At 33.8% G+C, this 11157-nt stretch overlaps 1 protein-coding gene across 1 annotated transcript; it reads left to right on the forward strand.

Moving 5' to 3' along the window:
- Window positions 1-201: 201 nt before the first annotated feature.
- LOC129984920 (uncharacterized protein K02A2.6-like) lies at window positions 202-2362 on the forward strand. The gene is made up of 3 exons (XM_056094869.1): window positions 202-703; window positions 1131-1355; window positions 1464-2362. The coding sequence occupies exons 1-3, from the start codon at window positions 202-204 to the stop codon at window positions 2360-2362; spliced, it is 1626 nt and encodes a 541-aa protein (XP_055950844.1).
- The last annotated feature ends 8795 nt before the right edge of the window (window positions 2363-11157 follow it).

Genomic DNA, 11157 nt, shown 5'->3' on the forward strand with positions numbered 1-11157 from the left:
AAGAGTGGGTATTGGCAAGTAGAAATCCATCCTGAAGATAAAGAGAAGACAGCTTTCACCACAGGACAGGGGCTATGGCAGTTTAAGGTTATGCCTTTCGGCTTGTGTAATGCGCCGGCAACATTTAAACGCCTTATGGAAACAGTTCTCAGAGGGCTTTCTTAGGAAGCCTGTCTGGTTTACCTCAATGACATCATCATCATGGGGCGTTCTTTTGAAGAACATCTTCAAAATGTTAGACGTATACTGCAAAAGCTGAAGGAAGCTAACCAGAAATTAAGCCCGTCCAAGTGCCACCTATTCAGGAGTGAAGTCGCCTATCTTGGGCATATCATTTCGGTAGAAGGTGTTCGAACAGACCCGGATAAGATATCGGCTGTAAGACACTGGACCTGCCCGACGGATGTTCACCAGCTCCGAAGTTTCTTAGGCTTATGTACGTATTACCGGAAATTCGTGAAAAACTTCTCAACAATCGCCAGACCACTCCATAAGCTGACCGAAGCGAAACTGAAATTCATCTGGACGGACGAGTGTGACAACGTCTTCAACAAGCTCAAAGACGCCCTAACATCTGCTCCCGTCCTGGCCTGTCCTGAAATTGGAAAGCAATTTATTCTGGATACGGATGCAAGCCATGAATGCATCGGAGCTGTGTTGTCCCAAGAAATAGATGGACAGGAGCGTTTCATCGCCTATTTCAGTAAGTGTCTGTCCAAACAGGAAAGAAATTATTGTGTGACCAGGAAGGAACTCCTGAGAATTTCCACCCTTACCTCTATGGTCGAAGGTTTCTGCTTCGTACAGATCATGCTTCATTAACCTGACTATTGAATTTTAAAAAGCCAGAAAGTCAAATAGCCAGATGGATACAGAGACTACAGGAATATGACATGGAAATTCGCCACCGAAAAGGATCAGAGCATGGAAACACAGATGCTCTTTCGAGAAGACCATGTTCGGAGAACTGAAATTATTGCTCTAGAGTTGAAAAGAAATTTGGCATGGTAGATCCTGTAGTTCGCCAAGTTGCAAACCATCAACATCAGAATCAGATCCATGGAGTGACGAGAGCGTCCGGAAAGAGCAACTAGCTGATCCTGAAATAAAACCAATAATTGAATTTAAAGAGTCAACAGGCGGAAAGCCTAGCTGGCAGGACATCGTCCCTTTCCATCCTACAATGAAGCGTTACTGGGCTCTTTGGGATTCTCTCCATCTACGAAATGGTGTTCTGTATCGCAAATGGGAGTCTGACGATGGAAAAGCATTCAGATGGCAATTAATACTCCCAAAGACAAGAGTATCAACAGTCCTTAAGGAACTCCATGGCAGTCCGACTGGGGGTCATTTTGGTATTACGAAGACTTTACAAAAAGTTCGAGAACGGTTCTACTGGAATAATGTTTGAAATGACGTGGAGAAGTAGTGTCGCACATGTGATCCCTGTGCTGCACGTAAAGGTCCTGGGAAACATATTAAAGGAAGACTGCAGCTGTATAATGTGGGGGCACCTTTCGAACGAATAGCTTTTGACATCCTAGGCCCCCTTCCTAGGTCATTAGATGGCAACAACAACATCCTGGTTTTCATGAACTACTTCACTAAATGGCCTGAAGCTTATCCCATTCCCGATCAAGAAGCCCCAACTGTTGCAGAAATTCTAGTTCAAAACTGTATTTCAAGATACGGAGTTACTCTACAACTGCTCTCTGATCAAGGAAGAAACTTCGATTCGGCTGTTTGCAGGAGACTGTGTGAGATACTCGGCATCGACAAAACTCGAACTACGGCTTTACATCCTCAGTCAGATGGCATGGAAGAGAGATTCAATCGGACCATTCTGAACAGTCTTTCTCCTGGTGTCCAGCAATCAACAGGACTGGGACAAGAAACTGCCCTTTTCCTACTCGTCTATAGAAGTGCTGTTCACGAGACTACTAGCTATTCCCCATCCCAAATGCTCTTCGGACGTGACCTTCGTCTGCCTGCGGATCTACTGTTCAGCCAGCCTCCTGATGCTCCTTTGGTGCCTGAGGAATATGTCAAGAACCTCCGGACACGGATGGAGGAGGTGCATCATCTGGCCAGAGACAGGATCGGCATGGCTTCAGAGAAGATGAAGACCCAATACGATGCTAGAGCAACGGGACACAATTTCCACGAAGGAGACCAAGTGTGGTTATGGAATCCGAAACGTCGCAAAGGACTTTCTCCGAAGTTGCAGACCAACTGGGAGGGTCCTTATACAGTCCTTAAAAGACTGAATGACGTTGTGGTACGGATACAGAAATCACCACACTCAAAACCGAAGGTGATACATTGTAACAGGCCAGCCCCTTACCTTGGCCAAGGTGATTAAGATCTTTTCAGTTCAGACCATGGCCGACCATTATATGATAAATAATGTAAATCATTTATCTTTTTAATTTTGTTATTTTAGTATTGTAATTTATTTTTGTATTGCTCATGCATTTTGTAAATATTTACGCTGTATGTCATTTTGAGTATTTGTTATTTTATACTTGCTTATTGTGTGAGTATGGTAATCCTGTAAATAGATGCCTCTTACTCAGATATTGTACTGCCCGGGACGTGCAGTCCTTAAGAGGGGGGGCAATGTTACGAATCTGTAATGCTGCTTCCCATCATTTTTGGTTCCACCATCGGAAAGAATGTTTTACAGTCATCCGTATTGGACGGAGTCCGTGCGTCGCATCGGAGGTCCCGAAGCTTGGCAACCATTTGGCGACTTTGCGCCAAAATAGATTATACTCGAAACATCGAGAATTTTCCCGAACCGTCCAGTATACGCCTCGAACGTTCCTGATTGGTTGAGAGGCTTCTAGCCCCACCCCCTGAGACCTATAAAAGGAGGCTGCCGAGGCTGCCAGGATCGTCGTAGTCGGAATCGACGGTAAAGAACTGGCCTTCCAGAGATTAGCAGAGCAGCGACGGAGTCAAGCTAGTGCTAAACTAAGCTGTGCGCTACTGTCTGCAGTAGAGAGTCTTGTTGTATGCTGTACGTCTCGGCTGAAGATAATCGTCTTCTGTGTTGTATATAGCTGTCGGCTTTGTGCTGCCCTGTGTGTCTTCGTGTAAATAAACATCGTTGTTTTATTTTCTACTGCCGCCTGCTGATTGAGTGTTCTCCACACCATATAACTCACACTATCCAAACGAACCCGGGAAATTTCGTAACAATTGCTTGATTAGCACAGCCGAATAATGCCAAGTTTATCTCAAAATAAGATCTAGACATCAAAATTTTATTAATTCATTGAAGTACTTTTTGTCAAATTATCTTTCAAAAGTAATTTATTTATCTTAATTTTTTTTTAACATTATTATTAGGTTTAATACCTGAGTGTGAAAAAAATCAATGAATAATGTAATATGTTACAATATTTCAACCTAGAATGAATACTACATTCAAATATATACAATAAATTTTTAACTAAACTAATTCAAACATGTACAATACATTTTTAACTTAACTAAAAAATGTTAAATAAATTTTGCTTCCATAGAGTAATTCATACAGCCAAAAAAATTATTATATTACTATTAGATTTAATACTAGAATGAAAAAAAAAAAATCAATCAATTATTTAATATGTTGTAGGAATTCAATCTAGAATAAATACTAGATTCAACTACTAGATTCTGCAATAAATTTTTAACTAAACTATAAAATAAATTGAGTTAAATACATTTTTCTTCCATGTAGCACTTCATAAAGCCAAAAAATTATCATCAATGCTAAATGAAACAATCTGTAAGCAGTAATTTGACAATTTTAATTAATTAATATATGTAAGAGACTTTAATGAGATTACTATAAAAATAATTCACTACTATCCTGTAATATATAGTTATGAATTTTCTAACAATGATAGAAAATAAGAATTGAGTTTAAAAGGAATTAAAATAATGAAGGTTTTAGTTTCTATTTTGTTATTATTATGAATTTTATTCAATTTATAGTCAAACCACATTGCACATGTTTTCCTGCACTCCACTGAATTTCACCTAAATTCTTTCCTGACAAAATCTTTCAAGCCAAAATTCTACAGTGAAAGCAGCTGAAGGTCTCAGTTGGCCACCGGCTCCAAAACAACGAATCTCTAGTCAAGTTTAAACCCCTGTGTCGATCGAATTATTATTTCCTTGCCAATCTTTCTATACTATTTTCTGATATTAATATTAAAGTTCTCTACTTAGTTTTAGAATCAAAGAAAATCACTGTTCAAAAAATTAAAGAATAACTTTTTATTTTTTGAAGAAGTTCATTTGTTCCAATCATTTCTTTAAAGTTAAATTTAGAACTGTTATTACTATTGAAAGAAGTAAGTCCTACGAAATGAAAAACTTATATATATTTTTTTCAATTAAACTTGAAATAGTCTTTTCATATATTTTTGTAAACTTTTCAAAAATTTTCAAAATTGAATGTATGACCTTTAGAATTCTCTTTCTTGAAATTTCATAGGATTGTGAACTCTTTCAGCAACGGAAATGGCGTAACATCGGCTTGGTATGGATTAGGAAGCGATCCTGCAAAATCTGAAGAACTGTTTCTTACTTTTCTCAAAAGTAAGTTTCTACCTTGAAAATTATTAGAATAGGCTATGACCACATACCAGTTCGTTCATACCAGAGCATTACATTCATGCTCTGCTTATTTCAAGCCATTGAGCATTCTGGCCGCTTCACACTAGACATTCCCCTATCTGGTGGATTAAAATCTCAAAATCATTTCCTGTTTCGGCCTTAGGTAGCTACAATGAGTTGCACTCGTGAAATTTTCTGGATTTTTTTTCGAAAAATAAATCATTCCAAATAATTAAATCTGTTCCCATAGTAAAAGGCAACGGAAAGGCATAGTAAAGGTTCTATTTACCCCATTAATAATCCAAATATTATTTTATATTAATAATTATATCTTAAAAGTTCTAATCTAACAATTATACCAAATTTCATGACATTAGAGCATTATGCCCTCGTCCGAAGTAATTCAATTAAATTTAATCCTTCCCTAAGCTTACAAATTAAAGTATCTATTCCAAATTATGTTGTGGAAGATGCTCGTAACCACTTGTCACACCGCGGAATTTCGACAATACCACAACCTTCGCAGCCCTAGCGTCTCAATCGCAACTCTTTCCGAACCCCAGTGTAAAACTTTTTATTTCAAGCAAGGGGAGGGGGAGGTTGTGAGGAATTTACGAAAGTGAAGAGGACGACGGTAGTCAGGAGAGTTAGGATCAGACAGAAGCGTCTAGGGGCTGCTCTAAAAATTCTGCTCCGAGGGAAAAAGAAGGGGAAAATTTGAGCGGGGAAAATTTTCAGAAAATTAGCTTATTACGCCTATCCTCAATGGTCGGTATGGTTGTGTCCATTATTTATCGGCAGTTGAAAGATTGTTTTGAACGTATTTAAAATACTTTTATTTATTAATAAATGAAATTATAGTGTACATATGAAAAAGTATTATCTTTCAATCATTTACGAATGTAATTATTTTGTGGGAAAATCTTAAGAATATTAGCTATGCCTATGGCAGTGTCCGTTGCAAGCTGTACACGATACAAATATTTTGAATCATTAATTGCAATCTACATTTCAGAATTCCGAAGACAAATTTCGAAACATTTTTGAACATACAGAATTATACAGTTCAGGAATCTGAAGGAGAAATCACGTGGGCTGAAAAACTCCGTTTTCCCTAAACATCAGAAAATCCCTATGTTTTTCACTAAGAGCAAAATTTTGGTGCTGTCCCTAGAGTCTAGTGGATCAGACGCAGCAGTACTTCAGAACTGTAACTATAATTCATTTAATATCCTTGCTGTATATATCTAAGCGTAAACTTACATAGAGAATACTATTTTAATCAAGATATTGGATTACAAGATAAATCAACGCTGCAGTCATTGATTGGGGCAACTTTAAGTATCTATAAATCCAAGATGCTTAAAGCTACGCAATCAGCATATGTAAAATGGCACTGAGCAGTTTGATGAATCGTAAAGCGAGAAGTGGTTGATTAGGTGATTGGAGGGGAAGAAGGTAAGAGCGTTGGTTTGAAAGATATGGTGGCAAAATTATATTCTCTTGATTTATGTATCATTGCACATAGTTAATATATGTACATTTTTAGTTGTACAGTGGAATTCTTTTTTTTTTTCAATGTAATAACTGCATCCTTACAGGATTGATTTAATATTAAATATTCTCTTGATTTATGCATCATTACACACAGTTAGTATTTGTACATTTTTAGTTATACGGTAGGATTCAATTTTTCAAAGTAATAGCTGCATCATTGCAGGAATGCTTGAATATTAAACATTCTCCATGTATTTTCTTTATTTATGCACCATTGCAGGAAGGATTGAATATCAAATATTCTCCATGTATTTTCTTGATTTATGCATCATTGCACAAAATTAGTATTTGTACATCTTTATATTACTATTTTATTTGTACTTTATTATACGGTAGGATACTTTTGCCAATGTAATAATTGCATCATTGCAGGAATAAGTAAATATTAAATATTCTACATGTATTTTCTTGATTTATGCATCATTGCACATAATTTGTATTTGTGCATATTTACTTATATGGTATGATACTTTTTTTAATGTAATAGCCACATCATTGCAGGAATGAGTGAATATTAAATATTCTCCATGTATTTTCTTGATTTATGCATCATTGCACATAATTTGTATTTGTGCATATTTACTTATATGGTATGATACTTTTTTTAATGTAATAGCCACATCATTGCAGGAATGAGTGAATATTAAATATTCTCCATGTATTTTCTTGATTTATGCATCATTGCACATAATTTGTATTTGTGCATATTTACTTATATGGTATGATACTTTTTTTAATGTAATAGCCACATCATTGCAGGAATGAGTGAATATTAAATATTCTCCATGTATTTTCTTTATTTATGCATCATTGCACATAATTAGTATTTGTACATCTTTAGTTATACGGTAGGATTCTTTTTTTCAATGCAATAGCTGTATCATTGCAGCAATGATTGAATATTAAAGAACTTTAAATTATATCGCATCATTGTACAGCTATTACTGCATGATTGTGGTTATGTATTATGATTAAATATTGTCTAAATTTTAGAATTCATCAATGATCAAATTTCAGTGCATCATTGAAGATAGAATATTTCTTTTTTTTGTACTACTGATATATAATGTAAAAGAATAATTTTCGAGGGAAGTATAGTGTTATATGTATTGTATTACTGCATAAATATTATTAGTAATTTAAACTTTTGTGTTAGAAAGGTTGCCATATTTCAGGAATTATAATATGTTCTTTTTTAAATATTTGTTGTTGTTTTTTAAATTTGATTTATATGTTGGGAATCTTGATAAACAGCTAATGCAGTTAAATAATTTTGATATCGAATTTGATATTTCTATATGGTTAATTAAAAATTTATTTGTATTTGATTTAATTGTATTACTTAAATTCTTATAGATTACGAAACAATATCATTGAATTAGCTAATATTATCTATATTGTTGCAAGTAACAAAATCGAACTGAAATATTTTTCTACAGTTTAATTGATTCTTGGCATTTTGAGACGTTCCCATTCTTCCAAATTCGATTGGGTTGACAGATTTATCTCATTTTTTTTTCTGGATTCATGGCGGTTTTAAATCGGGCAAATAAAGAAGATTTATCACTGCTTGTTGAGGAACTTGTTCTGGAATCAACCCTCCCCCCCCCCTTATCAGAAGGGCGTAAATGCAGAAATTGTTACTAGAGCAAGACGAAGTTTATTACTTGACAGGATAGGTGTAATCGAAGAAGAGAGAAAAGAAAAAGGAAAAATGTAGAAAGGTGGAATAGAAACACTACATATGACGTTTCCCCTATTTCCTCACATGGTAATTGGCATTCGGGTCAGATGTAATGTCACACGTTTTCCCACACATATTTAAGTGTACACCAACCTCTAATGGATCCTTTTCACTAGGAGAGTCATTGTGTCTGGTCATTTGTTACTATATCCAGGTGTGGGAAAACAGATGTGTATCCCTTCATTTCAAATAGTTCCACCATGTCTTCAAAGGAGAGAAGCGTCAACTCATCAAGATGCTAAACTTTTTTTTTTCCTTATGAAGAGACTCCTCAAGTTACCAAGAAACGATCAATCACCAGCAATCGTTGTCATTAAGTGTCAAACCCAGGTGCACTTCAGCCGACGTTAGCTGCCAATTGATTGTAATTGACATATGCTCAAGAGGCGGTTGGTCACTAAGATGGTTCATTAATAGATACTCCCTCGGTCGGATGGAGACCAACGAGGAAGCGTTTCTGAGCAACTAATTGGTAATAGGAAACTAAAGTTCACCAATAGGAAAACCGGAGGCGGATATCTGATGAAAATAAAATGCTATATTTTTTTTTCTAGAGAAGAGGGGGGGGGGGAGGCTTCGAATCGAATTTGGAGAGCCATCGTGTGGAAAAAGTTGTTCCTAATTTTTTTTAGGAAGTCCGTGGGAATCGAGTTTTTGTGTTAGGGTCCACCCGATAGAGATATGTGGATTTCTGGAGTATGAAGGCAAGTGAAAGAGTAATGGAGAATCCCAGAGCAACTCTCGCCAAATGGACAAAACTGAAGTTGCTTTGGAAAGAAGCTCAAATGTTATGAATGTGTGCCTATCCAACATCTACTATCGTAGTGTCCAAAACTAAACAAGTAATATATTTAAAAATAATTAAGTCAATTTCTACTTAGGTCAACAAAAAATTGTTTATTTTAGTTACTTTTTATTAAATAATTACAATTAATATAAATATGTATATACATATTACAATATTAAGTAGCAAAATAGAGCTTGGCGACCATTTGTTGACATGGCGACGTATTTGGTGACTTTGGCGATAAAATAGAAATTACTGGACAGATTTAATTAATTAATTAATATTTGAAAAAAAATTGTATTAACATCAAGTGTCATCCACTACAAGTTTAAAAAAATATATTTGAACTTGAGTGGATGAATAAAAAGTATTTTATTAACGATTGAAAATTTGAACAAATATATCGAGAGAATGTGAGCTAATAGTAGGAATTGAAAAAGAAGAATTTGTAGATTTGATTAAAATAAATTTAAATGTCATTACTATTATTACTTTATTTGAACTTTATGTGTTAATCAATGAGATTTCGGTATATTGTTTGATTTCCTTGTACAGTTTAACTTTTTTAAATTCTAAAATTTCGTATTTTTTTTGTTTCATTCTTTTCTTTTATGCTCGAATTATTTTGAATCTGATTGTTATAAATACATTACTATGAGTTGAAATTGTTTAAATTTTACAGGTATGAGGAATTTATGTATATTGTAATATCTTGCTCAAGACCGATCAAATAAGACATTAACGTAACAAAATAATTCTTTTATTTACAGCCCTATATATTTACAAAAAGAATTTGTTCTCATCTAGGTTAATATTATTTACAAAAATCAAATAAAAGTTCAATCACGAAATAGTTCCTCTATCGCTTTCTAAAATTTCTACTACCGGTATTAAAACCGGTATCCCGATATTAAGATCTAATAAATACCGAATACCGGTATTGAAATTTTGGTCCGATATTGCAATCCCTAGATAAGATGTATTTTTATAAATATATCAGGCTTATTAAGTTATTTATTTCATGTGTATATTTATTATTTATTTGATTACCAGAAATTTAAAAGCTTTGAACAGATTTAATTTAGCAATAGATTTGAAACAATCTAGATGAAAATTACATAAAAAAGGGAAATTAAAGGAACCAAAATATTGGTTTAAACATTAAAAATTAAGACTGTATGTTTCTGTATCATATGGGCTGAAGAAACGAATAATTTTTTTAAAAATGCCATACTTGAATTCAAACTTTATATGAACTTGAAAACCAAAGAATCTTCTGCTATATTGAGCTTAAAGAAATGGTTAATTTAATATGAGGAACCATTTGCTTTGATTGAATCGTATCACATAATTTTAATAAGCTGTGTTTCATTCTACTTTAAAGTTGTTTCTCAAAAATATTATGCAATTTTTAAAGATAAAAAAAATTGCCTCTACTTTATTACTAAGTTATTATCATTTCTCCGTTTCATTATATATTGCTATTCTATTTTATTAAAAAATGCTTAAGTAATTTAAATATGCTAAACTTTCTTTATCTGTATTTCTCTTATTAGTATTTGTTTAAAAAATATTTGTCATGAAAATTGATAAAATGGACATTTTTTTTTTGTGTGTGTGTGTAAGTAATTCATTACTTAAAATGTGTAGAATTCTAAATATATATATATATATATATATATATATATATATATATATATATATATATATATATATATATATATATATATATATATATATATATATATATATTAAGCTGCTACAAACATACAGGGTGTCGCTGAATTCGATCGACAAATTCAAAGAAGTGACAGTGGATATCAAGAAGATAAAAAATCCTCATAAAACAGAGGGTCCTAAAAAAAGTTTAGCAGATGAAAATCATAAAAATATGGGGTGTCCTAAAATTAATGGAAACTAAAAAATTAAAAATAAATAATATTTCAATTCCGAAATTTTTTTCTAATGGAAAGCACACTCTTAAAAGTTTTTTTTCATGTGGGTAACATGCTGATTTAATGATCTAGGGGTTTCGTAAATTACTGAAAAAGAAAAAGTATCTTGGAACCCTTATCTGCCAAAATATTAAAACTTGAAGAAAAACAAAAGCATGAGAATGCAAGGAATTTTACACTCTTTGACTTGATACAAGAATGTAGTGAGAAAACTGAAGAGTTTTTCGAGATATTCAAGCAAAACTAAACGGGCACCAAAAAACACGAACACACTGATCAGTAATAACATAACAATAACATATTAACGTACAGACATTTTAACGTCAGAAAGGAGACAATGAGAAACTTTTATAAAAAAAAAAAATATCTTGCTGCCGAGAAGGTCATTCGCAGACGACACCGACGTTTAATGGCGAAAGCGTTCAAATATACCCAATGTGATTGTAATGTCCCCCACAAGGACGATGATTTGTGCCATGAATTCTTCCACTGTATGCAAA

This window comes from Argiope bruennichi, chromosome 9, assembly GCF_947563725.1.
Source record: "Argiope bruennichi chromosome 9, qqArgBrue1.1, whole genome shotgun sequence".
NCBI lineage: Eukaryota > Metazoa > Arthropoda > Arachnida > Araneae > Araneidae > Argiope > Argiope bruennichi.

Bases quoted from the DNA above. Each gene is read 5' to 3' on its own strand.
- LOC129984920 (XM_056094869.1), top strand. From the start codon at position 202: ATGGGGCGTTCTTTTGAAGAACATCTTCAAAATGTTAGACGTATACTG. The intron at 704-1,130 runs GTAAGTGTCTGT...TTGAATTTAAAG, and splicing joins GCGTTTCATCGCCTATTTCA to AGTCAACAGGCGGAAAGCCT. The intron at 1,356-1,463 runs GTATTACGAAGA...CTGCACGTAAAG, and splicing joins TCCGACTGGGGGTCATTTTG to GTCCTGGGAAACATATTAAA.